Source organism: Saccostrea echinata, unplaced genomic scaffold (assembly GCF_033153115.1).
Source record: "Saccostrea echinata isolate AGI-Se365-2 ecotype Australia unplaced genomic scaffold, CSIRO_AGI_Sech_v1 ptg000053l, whole genome shotgun sequence".
NCBI lineage: Eukaryota > Metazoa > Mollusca > Bivalvia > Ostreida > Ostreidae > Saccostrea > Saccostrea echinata.
In genome coordinates, this window is record NW_026889802.1 from 1,208,394 (window position 1) to 1,231,353 (window position 22,960).

Here is a 22,960-nt window from a genome sequence, read left to right on the forward strand (position 1 = left end):
TCTCTTCTTTATTTCAGGTGTCGCTGTGTATCTTACCAGGTAAAACGTAATTATCAGACAAAAGCTGTTCCTTATGCGATAAATACCTACAGTCTTCAGACTTTTTATTTATTTTTTGCGATGATTGGATTTCAATACGTAAAACAACCCCATTATTTACACCTATTTCGTCTATTTGCTCATCAGATTCACATTTTGAATGTCTTCGTTGACAACACTTATGGAATGCTAAATGAAGCCCTGCTCTAAATTTCGGGCTCATCCAGATATATATGATTGGATTGTAACAGCTGTTGCTCATGGCCAACCAGTGGAAGAAAACCCAGAGAACGGGCATAAAGCTCTGGTTATAGATCTCAGGATCCTGGTCTCCAGCAAGTGTGATCACGTGGAAAGGCAGCCAGCAGAGGGCGTAAAATATCACCACAGTCACCATCATGCGGATCATCTGCAAAGATAATGACGGAAAATATCATTTCTACTTTTATTCTATTCGAGACATCCTGCATAAATACTAGTCGTCATTTGAGTCACATTACTGCTTGCTATAGTAATTTTTTTTATTGCAGATATTTTTAGATAAAAATACTGAAACAAGGGCACCACGCAGCGGAGCATCCCCTCACAAAAGAGCGTATCGATCCTCATATAAATTATTACCTGCGTAACTTCCGTTACACCCTCATACACAAACTCACGCACACACGCGCGTTACTATATCCCCTCCAACTTCGCTGTGAGGGGATAATAATCTATCAAAGGTATACAGGGTCTTCAAGAACTGATAAAGTAACGATGATAAAAAGACCTGCTAAAATCGTTTCAGTATTTGATTCTATAAAATAAAAATGATTCAAAACTTTCACCTAAATATTGGCGGTATGGAATTATGAGTACATTAAAGAAAAAGGTGTATTTATTGTCTTTTCTAATTTTTATAAACAAGCACACTTTGGTCGAGTCTGGTATTCATATACCTGTTCGCTATCTAATAATAATTTCTCAGCATTCAAAAAATGTCTGAAACTAATATTCTCTTCATTGAATCCTGTAAGTTATCAATTTATATAAATGCGAAATGCAAGAGTTTCCCTTATTAGACTGTAGAACAATCTTGTGCGCTTTGAAATATTCCCCAATATTCATATACTAGTTTATCTCTATACTTCTTCCTCATCACTTCTTTAAAAAACTTCATTGTGAGGACAGTTATAAGACTGCTGTAGACAGATGAAGTGTCTTCATATTAGATTATGGTAGTCGGTGATAATGGCCTGTAGACTAGCATAATGAAGAATTTGTCAAGTTTGATAAATATTTCCTAGATGCTTCGTTATTTTTATTGGCTCTTTTGAGCTTTTTTGCTAGTCTAATTAACCATATTCCCAGTGGATACTCTCTCCTAACTTTTCATGAGAGGTTTCTACGGACGTTTAGTAGCAAGTGTATATCTGATATTTTCAAATGTAGGAAACCAATGCTTTCTCTCAATAATTTGATTTTCATGCAACAATGTTTTGATTTTCAGGGCACTGGGGTTAACTCTATGCAAAACAAGTTTTAGATCTCTAACATACTAGCACGAGATCGCGAATAGCCGTTACAAGTTCTACACAGAATTAAAACTTTTAGAATCATATAATCCTGTTCATTTTAGTTTCATCAACATAGTTATCAAAGGCACCTAACTATGGGTTTTGAGCAAAGACCTTCCACCAACATAAATACGTGTATATCTATCCCTGTCGAGATTTTATATTGTCCACAGGGACAAAAAAAAAAGTCAAATGCAAAGACACATTGCCTTGCCACTACATGTAGAAAAAAAAAGTTTTGTCTTTCTAGCTTTTACTCTTCCTCTAGAACTGCTATTTTTATCGAAAACGATGCCATGTAATCGACTTACGTAGTTTTAAAGGCAAAACTGCATCATTAAAATATGTATAAAACTAAGAATTAAGCTTATTTAGAGCGTATTTGAAGGTTGGCTTATGATTTCCCAGCATAACTTTGCTCAGCACTGTTTCACACTAGTTTGTGGATTATAAACAAACTTATTGTTATTTTAGGTTTTCCTATTGCATGTAGCTACAGGGTAGACATCTTCAAAACAGCAAGTTTTCTTGAACGTTCTAAGAAACATCGATATGCTCTATTGCTGAAAGAGAACAAATCATTAATTGAGATAGTAGAGTCAGGATTATTAAGTACGCTATGCATCATGGGATCAATTAGAGCTGTACAGGAAGTGAATAACAAGAAGACTGTCGGGATATAAAGCTGTCAGAGCGGATTTTCTTAGACTTCAGACATTAGTGTTTGCTTCTCATTCATAAAACAATCTGAAAACGCCATAAACATAAATCTGAAAATCCCTAAAAAAATATATCTGAAAAACTGATCCAAAAACCCCAACAGAAAAATCTGAGAATCCTGTAGACATAAATCAGTATATTCCCACAGGAATTTGAACAAGACCAATTATTTTGTTGCATTAAAGTCTGACAATCAGAGTTGTCGAAATGTCTTGTAAAAGATGAATTTATGTTTAATATGTGAACGCCTACTACGAAGACACATAAAAGTGGTTAAATTAAAGACTAAGCTTTTGTCATGTAATGTTCCATAACTGCATTCCAACAACTCATATATAGATTTAAAATGCTTAATTTCACGATACAAGGAAGTAATAATTTATGAAAAGCAATTCTTTTTTTCAAGAACGACCTTGTTTACCCTAACTGATTCCTTGTCGGTCAAAAGGTCTACAGAGCTTTTGTTGTTAAAATATCCGTTAAATAAAAGTTTATGATTCTGGTGTTAACACTTGCTCAGTCTCTATTCAGCCTTGACTGACGTATGTTATTTGTATGTTCAAAGGGCATTTGGGCATGTAGTGAAATGAATAAGGTAAAGTTAAAGAAAAATTAATCGATCTAAAAAAAAATACAAACAATACAAACATGTGAAGAGGGCACAAAACACGGACCCCTGGAAATTCCAGAGGTGGGATCAGGTGCCTAGGAGGAGTAAGCATCCCCTGTTGAACCCGCCGTGAGCTCCATATATTGATCAGGTAGACGGAACTATCCGTAGTCAATTCAGTATAAAAACAAAGGCCAAATTGGTATGAAACAAGTCTGCCAAAATACGACTCAATGATAGGTTATATCTGCCAACAAGGTCATTAAAACGTCCATAAAATTTACGAAATGCTGACTTTAAACGAGGCTGTTGAAAAACCTGTAACATCAACTTATCAGTGAGTAGCCTTCCTCCTTTAAAAATTGATCGTACTCAAAAGCTTTTGAGTAGCGAATAAGTTAGGAAACATAAACACCATAAGCAGGTGATAGTGGAATATTACTACATAAATAAGGAAAGTTGACGATGGAAAAGCTAAAGTCATCTCGCTTGTCATACAATTTAGTTGTTATTTGGCCTTTATCGTCTATAGTCAGTAAAATATCTGAATATGAAATGATTAGTCAATATATTTCTGACAATAATAATTATAATAACTAATTAATAATAATTAATAACCAAAAGAAAACACGATGTATTGTGAAACCCAATGCCCGCCCAGTTTGAAAGGGAAAAAATAACCATGACCTTATTTAATCATTAACTATAGACTTCAAAAGTTTCTCCAAAAATGCAAGACACTTCCCATTTCCTGATCTTAATTTATTCTGATCTATATGGCCTTGGTTTAGAATAACGATACACCCTCTGAACATAAACTACGTTTGTGTCTAGTTTTAGTTTCCAATGTTTAACGTTGGTTACAATTTTATGAATTGGACAAGAATTTTGCATTTCAAACGCCTGTGACCTAATCCAAATCAAATTGGTTAAATAAAGTGGTTAGGTCATCTTTAAAAAAATGTTTGGTTGCCCTCTCCCGACCGACTGGCTAAAAATGGCGCGACTCAAAACTTTTTTTAACCTCTAGGAAGCAATTATTTTTTATGCATTCCGGAAAACAGATTTTGAATATTCAGCATTGATTTTTAAATTTCCTTGGAAAAAAAATTCTCACCTACCTATCGACCCAATTTGGTCATCCTGAGTCGGAAGAGGGCAAGCAAACATTATTTTAAAGTTGGCCTTACAGTTTTTATCTCAAGTACGACTAGCCAAGCACAACTCATAAAATTGTTATTTCAAAAGTGAAGAGCAAGATTTTAAAGCACATGCACTTAACGACATGTTGTTTATCTTAACAAAATTTTTTAACCACCTACCTAGGTACATGTAGGGGATTAAATATTTCTTTTTTGTGATAAGAAATATAAATAATAGTCAAGTGCCAGTGGGTTAAAGCTGCGAAAGAGAAAATCATAAATTCATCGAATAGCAAACAGAATATTTGAAGGAATATGGTAAAGTTGTCATATTGTAATTTTTGTATTTACTACCACCCAGTAAATTCAAAAATTACAATATGACAAAATGAGCAACTTAGCCCCATCCTTAGGACTGTTTCATGGAATCTGTAGTGGTCATGAATTTCACAATGGTAGTGAAGGTTGAATACTCATCATAATCATGCAAACAATCCTGCTAGATGCCCATGAGTAAAGGAGAATATTTTAGTATAAATGTGTTTTCAATAAAGGACAAACTTCGTCCATCCTGGAACCTGAAATCAGGTGCCATGAATTTCACATATTTGGCAAAGGCCCATAGCAATAGTTTGCTTTCTTTCTAGAAGATTGAATTATTTTTTTTTTTTATAGTTTTGGCCACAACTCCCGAGCCTACGGGAGGTACAAACCAAGAAATTCAAAACTTGTTTCCTTTTGTCCATAGGTGATATAAACCAAAATGTTCAAAAGTTTACGACCAACGGACGACGCATAATACACAATGACGGACAAAAATCCCGGAAACAATATGTCACTGGAGTGACTCAGGTGACCTTAAAAGAGGACTTAAGACTGTTTATATGCCCCTGTATCTGAAGATTCGGGGGCATATAGTTTTTGGTCTGTCTGTCTGTTCACAAAAAATAACTTGCGCCATAGCTTTTGAACGGTTGGAGCTAGGGCTTCATATTTCACGTGTGTTTTTCATGTGACAAGACCTTTCTTTCAGTACCAATATTTTTGACCTCATGACTTTGGAGTTTGATCTACTTTGGAAAACATTAACCTTGATCATAACTCGAGAATAGTTGGTGCTAGGGCTTTCATATTTAACATGTGTATTCCTTGTGAAACGACCTTTCTTTGTGTATCATATTTTTTTTTAACCGAATGACCTTGATCTTGGAGTTTGACCTACTTTTGAAAAGCTTTAACCTTGGTCATTAGTATCCATACAGGAACATCAGCGTTTCACAAACATATTCTGTTTTTTTTTAAATCTTCACAAAATATGATCTAAATAATTTCAATCTTTTATCCATCATATCATATATAACTTTTTACCATATTCATTGGAATTAGAAACTTCGTACCATAAAAGAAGTAAACATTATCTATTACTTATTTAAAAGGGATATTCCACCTTATTTCTACAAGTTATTACCTAATACAAGTCATCTTTTTTTTAATTTTCAGTAGCGAAAATATTTTACTACTAGCAATTTTTCCTACCGCTCTAATTCCTCTTCGTTCATTCAAATGACAATAGTTACTACGATAAGTACAGCGTGAAAAAGAGTTATTTAGTTTTGTTAGGACAACTGATTAACAAACGAGCGGGATTAATTTGATTATATCTCAAAAACTCATTTATTTACACAACTGATCACCCTTAACAGAAACAAATGATTTATTATTGAAGAACAATAAACACCAACTAACTGTATTAACCAACTTACAATTTTGATGGTAATACAATATTCAAGTCAAGGTCTTTTTCAATGAATTATAAATTACTAACAATAAACCGTATAGATTTGCGTTAGGAAAAGTATTTCATTAAAAACAATAACAAAGCTAGGAAATGACACTATAAGTGAAAACGTTTACACACACTGCAGATCGAAGTTACTTCTATGTCAATCAAATGTACAAGAATTTTTTAGAAATTCTACTCCAAAATGCCTCGCCCAACCACGGAAAATATAATTCACTTGCAGCGTCCAAAAGCTTAGAGAGTCACATCTTCGCCCTTTCGCCACAAGGGCGAAGATGTGAAGGAAACAGTGCGAAGATCCAACAGCAAGGAAGCGAAAAAGCGAAAATGAGGAGGCGAAAAGACGGAATTACAAAAACGAGGAGGTATTATTATCACTACACCGCGTATTTGCTTCTGCCTTTTCCGATCTTCGCCCGAGGTTGCATTTCTTTTGCTCTTTTTTCCTTAATCACACATTTTCTGTCAAATCAATACAATATCCTTTGAATATCTTTCATTTTTCGGTAAACAAAGGTGACCTACAATGGTTGCTATCTGTCTTCGACCGTACATCGTCGTGCGTCGTCCGTCAGTCTTAAACTTTTTTTACATTGTCAGCTTCTTCTCTGGAAAGCCTAAATAATTTTTAACCAATTCTGGGTTGCCCGCGTGGCGAAGTGGTAGAGCATTTGCTCTTAAGTCGCAGAGTAAGGAGTTAATCCTTATGTCGCGGGTTCGAATACCACTGCGGGATGTGGTGACCAGTCCTTTGGATTAGACCGTATACACCGAGGTGCCATGTCGCAGTAGGTGCTGGCACGAAAAAGATCCCTCACTGCTCAAAGGCCTTAAGTGCCGAGTACAGGTCTAAAATTTGCAGCCCTCTACCGGCAATTGGTGGCGTCTCAATATGAGTGAAAAATTTCTCGAAGGGACGTTAAACAAGCAAAACAAACAAACCAATTTTGGTATGTAGCATCTATCGGTGAAGGGAACCAAAATGTTGAATTTTACAGTCTCTGTTTCCCTGGTTCATGAGGGGTGTGACAAAAAACCTTTCTTTACTTTTTTTTTTACTTTTTGGTAATCTAGCAGGCAAACTGTCAGAATGATTATCGTAAGCAAAAAGCCCATTGCCAACTATTCATGACCCCTGGTCTTCAGGGTTCAGGCCCCAAGTGGGGCTTACTTGGTCTTACATTGAAAAAAATGCATTGTATCTTATAAAATATTCTTCACTCATAGACATTTAGCAGATAAACTATTTGCATGATTAAAATGAGTATACAACTTTTACCAAAATTGTTAATGTCATGGCCTCTGAGTCCATGGTTCATGCGTTTAGCTTAAAGTGGGGCTTTATTAGTTTGTCTAAATTTTCGTCTCTGAACATAAGCATTTAGCATGCAAACTGTTTCCACGATCAAATACATAGCCAATCCCAAAGTTGTGAATTCATGGTCCCCGGGCCATGGTGGGACTAAGGTGATTATATATAAAAATAACTTGGACCTTTTATCAAAATTGTGAAAGTTATGGCTCCTGGGTCTAGACACAAAGATAGATCTAGAGTTTAAGTTTGTCATATATTAAAAACACATTACGTATTTGAAAATATTCTTCTATTCTAAAGGACATATTATAGAACGCCGAACCGTCTTATACGATGATGAAACATTATACACAGTGTTCTCCTCATGTGTACCTGGTGCTACTTTAATTATATGAAGTCTTTCTTACATTATATAGCAACTTCCATTATATACGGTACTTCTTAAATTATATGATACAGTTATGTCATTTTATCACAAGTTTACTCCTTTATCCCGTGGATATCACTCATTGGATATTTTTTTCGTATCCCACTGCTGTGACGTCACAATGGGTTTTGTGTTAAAGTTGGTTAAAGTTAGACCTAGAAAAAAAAACCGCTGCTTAGTGCCTTCTTGACTAGTTTTAGCAAGCTAATTTTCCTCAAAATGATATAATAATACTCAAGATGTGGTATCGATGAAGGAATCATCGATTATGATTTTATATTAAGAAATAATTGGTTTTTAATGAAGGAAGCGCTTACAGTGCAACAAACTCTATCTCTCTCTCTGGTAGTAAACTACGGAAGTATCGACTTGTTTTCGAATCGGAGTTCTATCAGGTTAAATAATTTGTGCTATGTGCTTATTCCACGATGCTTTGGCTGACTTGCGGGTTTATTAACAGTTCTTAAACATATCTCAAATTCAAGAATTCAAGTGCACGCTAAATCAGAGTTTTGAGGAAGTAAATTATAAAGCACTAATACATGCAGCAAAACAAGATGTGTTTGTGAAACACTGATGCCCCCGTATGGCAGCTTATGGCGAAGGTTAAAGTTTCTCAAATGCAAGTCAAAATCCAGGCCAAAATATAAAAAATGTTAAATTTGAAAGCCCTAGCACCAACCATTCAAAAGTTATGGCCAAGGTTAAAGTTTTTCGAAAGTAGGTCAAACTCCTATGTCAAGGTAAAAGGGTCAAAGTGGTTGGTATCCAAAGAGAATATAAAAAATGTTAAATTTGAAAGCCCTAGCACCAACCATTCAAAAGTTATGGCCAAGGTTAAAGTTTTTCGAAAGTAGGTCAAACTCCTATGTCAAGGTAAAAGGGTCAAAGTGGTTGGTATCCAAAGAGAGGTCTTGTTACAAGGATTACATATGTGAAGAATGAAAGCCCTAGCACCAACCATTCAAAAATTATGGCCAAGGTTAAAGTTTTTCAAAAGTAGGTCAAACTCCTATGTCAAGGTCAAAGGGTCAAAGAGGTTGGTATTCAAAGGAAGTTGATGTCACAAGGATTACATATGTGAAGTATGAAAGCCCTAGCATCAAACATTCAAAAGTTATGGCCAAGGTTAAAGTTTTTCAAAAGTAGGCCAAAGTCCAAGGTCAAAGTGTCAAAGTGGTTGGTATCCAAAGGAAGGTCTTGTCACAAGGATTACATATGTGAAGTATGAAAGCCCTAGCTCTAACCGTTCAAAAGTAATGGCCAAGGTTAAAGTTTTTCAAAAGTAGGTCAAACTCCTAGGTCAAGGTCAAAAGGTCAAAGTGGTTGGTATCCAAAGGAAGGCCTTTTCACGTAGAATACACATGTGAAGTTTGAAACTCCAAGCACCAACTGTTCAGAAGTTATGGCCAAGGTTAAAGTCTCATAAAATTTTGCAAAAGTGGGTCAAACTCCAAGGTCAAGGTCAAAAGGTCAAATATGATGGTATCCAAAGAAAGGTCTTGTCACAAGGAATACACTTGTGAAATATGAAAGTCATAGCTTCAACCAATCAAAAGTTATGGGCAAGGTTAAAGTTGACAACAGACAAACAGATAAACAGACAAACAGACAGACAGGACAAAAACAATATACCCCCGGGATCTTTCGATCCAGGGGCATAAAAACAAAACAAAACAAAAAAAACAAAAACAAAAACAAAACAAAACTTCAGCGAATACTCTTTTATCCACAGTACATTGTATATAAAGGAATACTTTTTAAGACAGATGTAAGAATGTTCATATATAAGACTAAAAAGGATATTACTTTGTTAGTTCAAAAAGGGATGTTCTGAAAAGTAACTTCCGAAAGATCAAACATATACAGTAAAAAGCACCCATATACTGTGTCTACATCATAACTCTGTATCTATAATGAAAGAAGTACCGTGTATAATGGAAGCTGCACACGATGTAATGTAAGAAAGACTTCATATAATTAAAGAACCCCACATATAATGAGGAAAACACTGGTATAATGTTTAATCACCATAAAAGACAGTCCCGGATGCCAATAACATAAATTAGTTTTAAAAAAGTGATTATATGATGCCCTTCATGTCCTTTGGCTTCAGTGTTCAGGCCTAAGGGTTGAGGGCTAGGTTGGTCGTATATTGGAAATACATTTCATGTTTGAAATCTTCTTTACTCTCTGATATTATATGATTACAATTAACACAGCCTCTACCAAAATTTCGATATCTAAATAACATATTTTAAAATGTCTTTGAAAAATTGTTTCATTACTCATGGACATCAAGCAGTCAAATTGTTTGCATAAATGTGATGAGAGTCTAGCACCTACAAATTTATAAAATCTATCCCCCCCTCGGGTTTAGGGGTCAGGACCCAGGCTGGGTCTAAATTGGTTACATATTGAAATTTATAATACAGTGTACATGTACCTTATCTTCTTTACTCCTGAATTATAGGGAGAAAAGATTTATGATTGTATGATGTATGATTCTGAACATCATCACACAGTAAAATCTTTTGACACATGAGACCATGGTCAACAATTAACTGTAAAGTTTTTGTCCTTAGAGACCATAGTTTTAGTTCCAGGTGGGGCTCAAATGGTCACGCCTCATGATACCCATTACTCAGGTGACCGTCAAGGCTCATGGGACTTGTTTCAAATTTTGTAAAATGATATTGCTTCTAAGGCAAACGAAAATAAAGAAGGCCTCTTTTTAGGCAAATCCTTTAATGTGCGTAATATACTATACAATTATTGCTGGTTTTTTAGGTCAATACGATGATTTAGACACCTGAGGAGTACAATATTCACCGAGCCCGAAGGGCGAGGTGAATATTGTACTTCGAAGGTGTCTAAATCATCGTATTGACCTCAAAAAACAGCAATAACTGTTTTATTATATGATTAAATGATAGCAAACTCCTACAAGACTGTTTTTTTTTTTTTGCTTTAATTGAAAGTTTTAACGAGAAATTTCAACAAGAACACATTGTAACATGAAAAAATGGAACAGGAATAATTCATTATATTGACCTGCAATAATTCCTTATATTGACCTGGAAGTTCACGTGATTCATTATATTGACCTGCAATAATTCCTTATATTGACCTGGAAGGTCACGTGTAGGTCAATATAACGTAGTATTTTTCTAACATTGTTGGATCTCAGCCAATCAGAAAGAGGGAAATTATTCAATCATATAATAAATGTAATAATAGATACCAATTCATGACACCTGAACTTAAACAAAGGAGAATTGTTATATGACCATGATTGGTACAACTATAAACAGTAAACTGACGAAAACTCATCGTTAAACAAGATAAACATTATTTTCAAATAACAATCTAAAATGTTCTTTATGCACGACTTCACTGATAATTGTGATATTCAGGTTCGCATTATTGTCCCTCAGCTTCAGTTTTCAGACTAATTAATAAATGCGTGTCTGGTAACCCAGTTTTGGAGAAGATTTGTGTTCAGACTTTGCCAGATCTATTTATCTGTCTTATTGTGCTTATTGAAGGAATTATCGGCTAAAATTTCCGTATGACAAACATCTTGTTGAAGAAAAATCAAATATCAAAATGAATAATTATTTGACGCCATTTCCGTGATTAAATCAGAAGAAAAATGTACTTCCTGTGAGCGTAAAAGAATATAGTTCGTGTTACTTCTACATTCCTAATTGAAATGAAATTTAACATCAGATCAAAAAGAAATGCCCGATATATAGAATAGGACACACTTTTCAAATAAAAACAATGCCCATTTTGTGAACCTGCATAACATACCAAGCTCACTTTTGAATGGTTAATACCAAAAAGTTAATATAATATCATTTCTGGGGAGGGGTTTTCGCTGGATGATTATTGTTTTTATTTTGAAATGTATTTATTTGTATGATCCCTATGTACGTTTTAACAAGTTTCGGGCTATATGTCATAATTTTAATCTCATCCTCCCCCGCAGACTTTATAAAACAATAAGTAAACACTCCAAACTATTTTTCCAACAAAATTAGTGTGTAACAATACAGCGAACAATCGATAGAGTAGTGCAAGCGGGTTAATCTACTGCTGGTAATTTGCATGTTTATTCAGAAAAGGGCCAAAACTAGAAAGTATCTGGAACAAGCATTATGAGTGTTCAGCATTGTATATATCAAGTCCCTTAGTGGTTTGGACCATATTTCCGTCAAAAATCATCAAATTCGAACTTGATCTGTAACTCATCAAAACACCAAAATCAGCTCAATATATGCAGTAAAGATAAAGAACAGTGAACTGTAGTTGATCTGAAAAAATCTACAAACAATACAAATCTGGGAACAGCACATAAAACACAGTCCCCCGGAAATTGCAGAGGTGGGATCAGGTGCCTAAGAGGTGTAAGCATCCCCTATCGACCACCCAAACCTGCCTCGAGCCCTATGTATTAGTCAGTTACAGGAAACATTCCGTAGTCAAATTTAGTATAAAAACAAAGGCCTAACAAATGATATAAATACGTCAGCCAAGATATTTGTTAACAATGTCATTATAACGACCATAGAATTTAAGAAATGCAAGCTTCCTGAAAATAAGTGGGATAAACTGACTGAAAACAGAATGATTCGAAAAAACTTAAGCGAAATAGCTCATCAAGACATACCAAAAAAATCAGCTTAATATATGCAGTGAAGACAACGAACAGTGGATTGTCTAAAAAAAAAAAAACAAAAAACCTACAAACAATACAAAACTTTGAGAGGTGTATCTTAAGTTCTTCGGCTTTCTTCGTTAACGTCAAAACTTTTAAACGAGGAGTCGTAGAAACATAAAAGCACTAGATGAAATCCCGCGCAAGCGCGGGGGATTGAATTTATACCACTACCGACAGAAAAATTTCAATAATATATATTGCAGTTTCTACTGACAGCTTACAGGCTTATAGCTTCAAGAAATACTTTGTTCAAAATCCCGCATTTAGTTCTGGAGTAGAAGTAGATGCGAATCTCCCCCCCCCCCCCCCCCCGCTTTCGTAGAAACTTGAAAAATAACAAGTTCATTTTATTATTGACGTTTGTTGTGAAACCTGGTATATTATGTTATGGATATTGCACTTCAGGTGCTCTTATTTCATTTCCGTCAAGGAAAAATGCAGATAATATGCACATTTTACTTATAAATTGATTTTTTCTTTCTTTCTTTCTTTTTCTTTTTTTTTTTTTTTTTTTTTTTTTTTTTGTTGTAAAAATTAGCTTTTAACGCCCTATGAATAGAACGAGTATTTGATACAAAAGACTGTATCCTAAAAAAAATGTATTGATTAAAGCACACAATTTTACCAGCTTTAATTGTATTTGAACAATACTTTATTCATTAATTTTCTTTTTCATGTAAACAAGTTTATTACGAAATACATATTGTACTTCGGGTTCGTTGCCGCGAAGCTCTCGGTGAGGAATATACTAACAAATTTTACCGATAAATTTATTAGGAAAACCTACTAATCGTCTTTCGATATATAAATATATTCACAACTTATAGTGTTATCAATGATTTACCATTATTTCCATATGACCATTTTTTATGTTCATGCAGCTATAATCGCCTCGTTTTTTCTTTTTAACATCATGATCGATGCTATACGATGTTCTAGAAGTTTCTGTCAATATTAAGATCAGTGAATGACGAAAATAATTTGCACATTTCCCTTTTTAATCGGTTATCACAACTTATTTCTTTTATATCATTTAAATCAATTTTTGATTGAATAATTCAGTGATGACGTTTTATGAAATAAATAAACGATTGCTTGTTGTCAGTTTCATTAAAAATTGCCAGTAACTTAAATCCGCCACCATACTCACGTTTTTGCTATTTCATGGCTGTTTATAGAAAATGAAAGTAGACTTTTTAATTTAATGTACGATACTTAATATGTGAATGAAATTTAAATATAGTTTACGGACATCATCTTGTACCTAGTGTATTCATAGGGGATTAAGAAAGAACTCTTGTGCAGGCGTTTCTGAGTTTATTTGCAAAATTTATTCATTTATAAGTATAGATATCTTAAGTTCTTCGGCTTTCTTCGTTAACGTCAAAACTTTTAAACGAGGAGTCGTAGAAACATAAAAGCATCTGTGAAGGAACTCTTGACCTTTGATCATGAAAGTTGACCAAAGTTAAAGTTAAGGTCCTTGTAAACTTGATGACAATGATATTAACATATAACCTTGACCTTTGATATTTTTTTACCTTTTGATCAAAATAGCATTCAATAAAACTTTTAATTTTTTTAATGGTCAGTTTTTACATATATATATCTTTAATCACCTTACTTTCACCCTCCCCCTTTCCCTCTTTTCGGTGCAATTGCGAAGCAGAATATTTCAGAATCTCTAAACAAACCAGAACACAGAATGTTAGGGTACTGTCTTTAAGACCTTACAGAAACTCTGCAACGTTTGATTGTCATTTTTTATGTATCCAGAAATTATAACCTTTAATGTCAAATACAACAACTTCGATAGCGGTTAAAATTTCTGAACAGATAAACAATAAATAAACATTTTACAAGAAATTTCATCGGATGTCATTCATTTCCTTCAATATTTGTTGTCTTGTATTTTTTCCTTTTCTTTAAGTAGGCGTAAGTAACCCCTATCCTGCACATTTCACTTTCCCTTTGAGAAGATCGTAAACATGACTTCTTTTCATATTTTTGCTGATAACTGCTCTATCAATCCGATTAATGTATATAATGAAAGGTATGTTAAGCTTTAGGAAGTCATCAAAAATGTTAACATCTAAGGACTCTCTGTTTAGCATCTATCCAGACGGATAAAAAAACCCCGATACATTACAGAATTGTACCTTTTACCTATACTGCCCATTGGTATGTTTTACAATAGTGACACTCAGAAGTACCACAATATTTCACAGGAACTCAAGGAATTCCAAAAGATACTCAGCGATACTAATGCATGTTTTCACTACCATCGGTCCTCAAGAGAACCAATATTTTTATCAACTCTGGAATTCAGGGTAATAGTGCATTATGTACCAAACATTGATAATCAAAGGTACTGGTACATCATTCATGTTACTAAACTTGAACTGATAAGAACATTACATTTTCTTAGCACTGGCACTCATGCAGCCATGTAAGCGCCCGTAACATTTCTCAGACCTCCACATTCAATGAATATTCTTGTTCCCTGTGATGGCTATTGATCGAGTATGCTTTTAGCCATGTCTAACCTAGTTTAGATTTGCAGGATTAATTTGACTTTGGGTATTGGCCAATATGAGCAGATTATTGAGTGATATCACTTATTCGAATGACTGATATCACCTATTTGCATTTCTTAAGGCATTATATAATGAACGGTCCCTTTTTCAAGGCAATCCAGCTTCAGTGCAAAGTTAAGGATGAAATTTTAAAAGGCTTTCGAAGAACAAATTTACTGTTTTGGCATTGATAAGAAAATGATGATTTGGTTTCGTTATTCTTAAACAAACTTTTTATAAAGATTACAAAAGATTCTCTGGACTTGTTGACCCTAATCATCGTCGAATACCTACGGGTGATCTCGTCTTTTACTCATCACCCGTGGGCAAACTCGCCGAAAAATCGTTGTAAGTAATTAATATGCGCGGGTCATTTGATTGACTGTTCCCCAGAGTCGCGATGGCAAATCAACAAATTAAAGTTTACGTTATGTATGTATGTTCGGTAATGACAAAATACTTTTCCATAATTAACACACGGATTGCAAATAAATCCACCTACCGGTGCATTTCGCAGTTTGAGAAAGGTACTTCCATATAATTTTTCACTCTCACTGGTATTTGATGTAAGTGACCTATGCGATTTGTCTTTAATCGTTTTAAAACAAAATTTGCACTTATTTAACAAGCGTCAAGAAATTAAGCATATATAGCAAACTAATAAACGTATTTTCAAAATTGAGGAGTTCCAGTTTTCTGATTGGTTGTCTATAATCAACAAATTAGCAATTTCGGCGATTTTGCCCACGGGTGATGATTTAAAGACGAGATCACCCGTGGGTATCCGACGATGGACCACACCCTGTACTATTTCAGCATTAGTAAATCAAATAAACTGAAGATTCACTGTAAAATACCCTTTTTGAAACCAAGAGGCACTGTTCGTACATGTACACAAAAAAGGGTCCATAGAGCAACCTAATTTTACATATGAAAAACTAGATTTCAATTAACCCTGAGCAAATTCGGACTACCCTTTCCCCCTGTGTTGTTGTCTAAGACAATTTTAAACACCATAAGTTTTCGATATCTGTGAAGTTATACATATTACTTGCAGTCAGTTTTGCTATACTTAGTATTTATCAATACTTTCTCTATGTTATAATTTATATACAAAGAGACTGAAAAGTTTACTTTCTGAATAGAGTAAATTTATGCAATGCATATACATGTATGGTCTTAGGAGCAGTTGTTTTTTCATGCATTGTTGAATAGGTGATGTCACTCATTCGAATATTAAAAATGTATAGGTGATATCACCTATTTGATTTGAATAGGTGATATCATTTGTTCGAATAGGTATCAATTCGGCAATATTACCTATTCAAATAGATGATATCACTTAATGGCAGTAAATACCTCAAACGGTCCCTCATACATTTAAGGCAAATCCGACTGAATGAAGGTGTGCTTACATATTGTTCTAGCAGAGCTACACTGTAGTAAAGCAAAAAACTGACAATTCTTGACAAGTCCATTTTAAAAGAGGAAGGCGCCTAAAACGACTATGAAACACTTTGATTTTCCCAAATGGTAATATTCGATTAAATACTAGTATGAGCTTATTAGGTGCTTACTGCTATCCATAGCACATCAAGACATTTTAAAATAGTTTTGCACTTCCAAAACACGTAGAAAAAAAAATTAAATACGTTATTAAAGGAACAGAACAAAAAATGTAACCCAAATCTCCATAGGGGCATTGCTCGTGATTTCTACTATAAAAATTATTTCCAGGACTAGCAGGTATTTACGGAAGCCCATTTAGGGCCTATCAAAAAATATTTTTGAATTCGATATAACGAATTGTAGAATTTGTTATAACAAATTTAATTCGTTATAACAATTTCTTTAAATTCGTTATAACAAATTTAATCTGTTATAACAAATTTGTTGAATTAGTTATAACGAATTCAAAAATTTATTATAACGAATTAAATTCGTTTAAACGAATTCAAAAATTTGTTATAACGAATTAAATTCGTTTAAACGAATTCAAAAATTTGTTATAACAAATTTAATTCGTTATAACAAATTCAAAAATTTGTTGTAACGAATTAAATTCGTTAAATCGAATTCAACAATCGGGGCCTATAGAAAAATATGTATGAATTCGATATAACGATTTGTCGAATTCATTTTAACGAATTTAAGTCGTTATAACAAATTAGAGAATTCGTTTTAACGAATTTAATTCGTTATAACAAGTTTCAGAATTCGTTATAATGAATTTAATTCGTTATAATAAATTTTTGAATTCGTTATAACTAGTTCAATAAATTTGTTATAACAGATTAAATTCGTTATAACGAATTGAAAGAAACTGTTATAACGAATTAAATTTGTTATAACAAATTCGACAATTCGTTATATGTCGAATTCAAAAATATTTTTTGATAGGTCCTAAATGGGCTTCCGTAGGTATTCGTGTCAGTCATATCTTTACGCTCGCTCGGGGACGTTTGATGTGAAGTGAGAAAAATTATTATACACACAGATTATTGCAGAACGTCGGAAGCTTAATGCCCGTTTTTCACGATGTTCTGTAAGCCTCGGCAAGCAATCCTACCCTCCACCAACTCTCTGCAGTAAATTCAATGCAGGAAGTTTTAACAAGATGGTTTACCTGATTAGGTCTCCTTATGGTCCGTAAAGCAAGACAGAAGTGTAAACAATTTGTTTTCTTATGATGCCGGCTAAATCGATTGTTATTTATAATTAGAGCCATTAAAGCTTCCGTGAAATTGCCAACATACAACTTAAATTTTTTTTCTTTACTTTGCTTTTACATAATTGACAGTTAAGAATGAGTGAACTATTTGAACGGTTAAGACATGACTTCCATGTGCACATTACTGTGTAACTTAGTTTATCTCCGTGCCTGAAAGGCAGGGTTCCCAGTACGTTCTGAAATCCAATGAACTTGCACGATTGGTTGCTAGTGTGCATGCTTTGTATAAACTATTTATGTTGTCATCACAGATTTATACCTTCATATGTCTGGCATATTAAACACGTGTGCACTTAACAGAGCATTAACCAATTACACAGGTACCGTGATGCATATATAAAAAGACAACGTCTCCCACCCCCACCCCCTATCTTATCATTATTTGAAAAGAGTCACTTTATGTTGGCATAGCCTCCCACGTTACTGTACCTAAAAAAATATTTCATTATAGGTTTTGAAAAAAAATTCCATTTCCTTTTTAAGGTCGCTTGAGTCACTTAGGTGACTATTGCTATCTGTTTTTGTCCGTCATCTTGCAACACCCTCAGCTTATTCTCTGGAACCGCTGAACCAATTTTTGCATTGTGTATGTGTGAATGAACGGGACCAAAATTGTGAAGTTCAACCCCCAACCCTCGGGGGTGGGGAGGGGTGGGCCTTATGGGTGGTACTAAAACCATCAAAATTAATGCAGTCTTTAAAAATCTTGTTTACTCTTGGACATCAAGCGGTCAAAGTTGGTATGATTTTAATAAGCATTGAACCCTCTACCAAAATTGTGAAATGTATAGCCCCAAGGTCAGGAGTTCTAGTGTTAGTGTGGACCTCAAATGATCATATAATAAAAATGCATAAATTCTTTTAAATTTTCTTTTCTCCCTATCTTTAGCAGACAAACTAAGTGCATATATAATGAGCAAGGGTGCCTCTTCAAAATTGTGAAATTCGTGGCCCCTGGGTCAGGGGTTTTGGTGATAGGTCTCGGGTCTATTTGTTAAATAGCGGCAATGCATAATTTCTTCAAAAATCCCATCTGCTCTTAAGTACTGGTAGTAGTATTTAGCAGAGAGGCAAGTGCATGGTTATAATGAGAAAGAGTGCTTCCAAAATAGTTAAATTCGTGGCACCTGAGTCAGGAGTTCTGGAGTTAGGGCTGGGTTCTATTATGATCATTACTATTACAGACCGGCTCAGTCGATTACAATAGCGTATCTCAGAAACCTAGTTTCTGTACGTAGAGGGCATTTTCACGATAACTGACAAACGTAAGATGTTAACACTGTTAAGGACAGGATACTGAACTCGCTGCAGTTTACAATACTTAAGCATTCGATTGGATATAAAATAAACATCACTTGTCATGTGACCTAATTTTAGTTCATTACTTAAGGAAATTCCAGACTATAAAGGAAATTATACTAAGATAATGCATTTAACACGTGCTGTAAATGCATGGAAATTTGATTACCTACATGTAGAATGCGTCCAATAGCGAGTCTAAGAAAGTTGTGGTTTGATACCCCTATAATACAATGTTTATATTCATTATATACATACATTGCTCCATAAAAGCATTATCTTATATTATATATAGTATGGTCCCGCTGGAAATCAGCTTTTAGCTTCCATTGGAATACCTTGGACTTCTTGTCCATGAACCTTGACCTACTTTTCAAAAAAAAAAAATAACTTTGTTAATAATTTTTGAATGAGAGAAGATTGATTGATTGATTGTATGTTGTTTTACGTCCCATTCGAGAATTTTTCACTCATATAGGGACGTCACCATATACCGGTGAAGGGCTTCAAATTTTGACCTTAACTCGGCACTCAAGGCCATTGAGCAGTGAGGGATCTTTATCGTGCCAACGCCTGCCGTGACACGGGGCCTCAGTCTTTAAGGTCTCATCCGAAGGACCCGCAACTTTCACTTCAAAGTGCCGAGCGCATGGCGAAGGAACAGTTGCTACCCATTTTTTATCGACTTAGGTCAGTCGCGGCCGAGATTCGAACTCACGACCTCCCGATCACTGAGCTACCGTGAACGGTCAATGAGAGAAGAAAGGGTTTTATATTTCATATATGCATGATCTTAGACAAACCTTTTCAAGCATAATTTCAATCTTGACCTCATGACCTTGACCCTGAAGTGACCACTTTTCCAAAAATTAATCCTACTAATAACTTTTGAATGAGAGAAGTTACACCTTTCATATTTCACATATGCATTACCTATGAGAAGACCTTTTTAAATCCACTGTGATTTTTGACCTCACGATCTTGACCTTGAAGTATGATTATCTTTTAAAAAATTTTTTAGTAATTACGTGTAACTTGCGATGAGAGAAGATGTTCATGTTTCTTGTCTGCAAAACCTGTGACAAGACCTTTCTGAATGTACTATTGCTTTTGATCTTGAAATTTGACCTTCTTTTCGAATATTTTAACCTTAGCTGTAGCTTTTGTAGCTGAAAAGACAGGGCTTTTATATTTTTACATGTGCATTAATTACCTGTGACAGTATCATTCAAATTGTACGAAAAAGATTGGATATGCAAGAAAGGTATAATACGCCCATTGATTAATTGCATCCCAACAAAAGACCCCGTTAGAGAAGGATCACAATTCTCTAAATTTGCTTGTTATAATGAAGTTTACATGTGCATAACTTTAATGATTAAGTTATATATCCACTGAAAGTTTTAAGTATAAATTAGATTACACACTTTTCTTTTACTACTGCATGTAGATTATAATTTGGTGACACATAAATTTACTTACCCTATAGGTAATGAGTCGAAATTAATCGTGCATTTTTGTCTAAAATAGATAACGCGGTTTTTGAGGATTATACACTGTAGCAGAGACAAATAGCAAAAATGTTATTTTTGGCTCTGATTGTAGCTAAATAGCATAACTACGTAAAAAATAGCTATTGGGTGTAGCTTAGCTAGAGCAGTCATCTACGGCTACTTTTTGTAGATAGTACATGAGTGTCACATAAGGACTTCTTCCGACATGCAACCTGCTTTAAAAGAATTCGTTAAATATTGATAACAAGTATTATGTATAGAATAGCATGGTTCAAGGTGAACAGTAAAGAACATTCAGTGCTAAACGTGACAAAATAAGACACATTGAACATTGCTATCATGCATCTCTATACCTCATTCATCTCACTTACTTTCTGTTTGGCGGACGCAAGTTGTAGCCTCCGTTTGTTCTGATCGTCTTTTTGATTGTGTTTTAACCATATGTGATATCTAATTGTCGTGTAACAAAACATCATGACGACCATCGGGGCAAAATAATGTAGGACCATGATCCCTACGCTATAAGCGTACCGCCCTCTCTCATTACCCTCCCAAATCTCAAGGCACTGGCCACTCGTGTTCGAATAATACTTAATCCGGGCATTGAACAATGTAGGGATAGGGATAGACAGAGATAAAATCCAGATAATGATAATGATAAACAACGTATACTCTGTAGTTATTCTTTTCTTAAATGGATGTACAATCACTATGTATCGGTCTACGCTCATTGCCATAAGTGTATAAGCACTCACAAATACAGACACTATTTGGAGGTAGCATACGGTCGGACACATTAACTCTCCAAATGGCCAATAATTAAGCATTAGATTGGCCACAAACGTAAATGGAATGCAGAAAATCGCCATTATAATATCACTTAAGGCTAAATTGACGATGAAATAGTTTGGGACCGTCCTCATCCGCTTATAAGCATACACCAAATAACACACGATACTGTTTCCCCCTACTGCAATCACTATAATAAAGGAATACATCACGATGAAGAGCGATTGTAGAAATGTAGAGATCTGTGGCGCCGATTGTACTGTGTCATTTATACTGACGTTCATTGTTTCCAAGATGAAAATTTAGAATATTTCATAAATCAGCGGTTCATTCTCCCTCACTCCTTAGTGTCCAAAGACGATTAGCCGCTGAAACATTGTTAGATCCTAAAGCGTTCTTTTCCCGTTATTCCTAAGAATTTCTCTCCATTGACTGAGCCTGTTATATCAGTCAGCCCTTTCCGTATGATTTAACATTTAAATGCATTATCGTTGAGATGTCTGAGACAAAGCTAAGATACGCTTAGAGATAGAAAGGATTATAAACTTCATAAAGCACTGGACACGTGATTGGAGTCTTCAGTGTTTTTCTTCAGGACCATTAGAAACTCGCGAAAGCACTGTCGATGATGTAGTATTACATCTTATAGTACGACTGGTGATCAATCTCTAAACTTTATCTGAGTTCCTAGTGTCAGAGATTCTCTTATTTCACTCCACGTCAAATTAAATCGATCGCCATTAACTTTTATATCGACAAAGTAATGAAGTGGCTATTCGTGATCGGATATATTACTATATTAAATATAAATAATGCAATTTTTCTGCAGGAGTGTACATTATATTAATTCGAAGTGTTAAATCTGATATAAGACTTGCATAAAGTGGCGTTTGTATTGTTACTTACACTGTAAAAATTGCGTTTAGGAAATAAACACTTCTATTACATGTTTAGATCTAAACGTGTATAGTATTGTGTTTAAGAACTAAACACTTATGTCTTAACATGTTTTATATCTAAACGCGTTTAGAAATTAAACACGTTTTACTGTAAAGTGCAGAGTTATCTTCCCGGAAATGACACACATATTTGAACGTTAATTCGAGCGGCTATCTAAACAAAGAAAACACAACAAGCTAAGGTGATGTATCAATGAGAGTTATGACAACCCAATTCAAGGGATAACCATGACGAAATAGTGAAATACGTGAAAGGGCATCTTGTTACTGCAATACATTAAAGGTTTGTTTTCTTCTTCTTTGCATTTATTAACCACGATGAATGAGCAACGTAAATAAAGTTGACTTGGGATATCTTGAATTCGTTCATAGACTTGCAGGATAGGAAATATTATTAAATGTCATTAAAACATCTATATTTATATCAGTGTAGTTTCACTTAAATTGGAACAATTTTGTTTTTCCAAGCAATGTAAAATATCAGTGATAGTGTACTTTTTCTAAATTCTGGCTTTCTTTCCTACAGGCACTGTAGTCCAGATCGAACTCAAAATACACGTATCAGAGTACCTGGTGTCATCTTCAAGTGCAATTTTTTTGTTCCATAATCAACACTTTGAAACTTCATTTGTTGAAGACTACTGTGTTAATTCGACAGTGTTTACAATTATCCTTGTGCATTCGAAATGGATTACTTTCTGACAGTTATTGATGGGATATAGGTTATAATATGTGGTGCTTTGGGACTTGCTGAAA

The 22,960-nt window shown here is 34.5% G+C and overlaps 1 protein-coding gene across 1 annotated transcript; it reads right to left on the reverse strand.

Moving 5' to 3' along the window:
- Nucleotides 1–9: 9 nt before the first annotated feature.
- LOC133204405 (RYamide receptor-like) lies at nt 10–21,573 on the reverse strand. Its single transcript, XM_061340128.1, has 2 exons — nt 20,828–21,573; nt 10–448 (listed from the first exon to the last, which is right to left on the reverse strand). Exons 1-2 carry the CDS (start codon nt 21,527–21,529, stop codon nt 14–16), a joined length of 1,137 nt encoding a protein of 378 aa, XP_061196112.1. The 5' UTR covers nt 21,530–21,573; the 3' UTR covers nt 10–13.
- Nucleotides 21,574–22,960: the final 1,387 nt, after the last annotated feature.

Coding starts and splice junctions, on each gene's coding strand:
- LOC133204405 (XM_061340128.1), bottom strand. CDS start 21,529: ATGAACGTCAGTATAAATGACACAGTACAATCGGCGCCACAGATCTCT. Junction 449..20,827: donor TTGCGTCCGCCAAACAGAAA/GTAAGTGAGATG, acceptor TTATCTTTGCAG/ATGATCCGCATGATGGTGAC.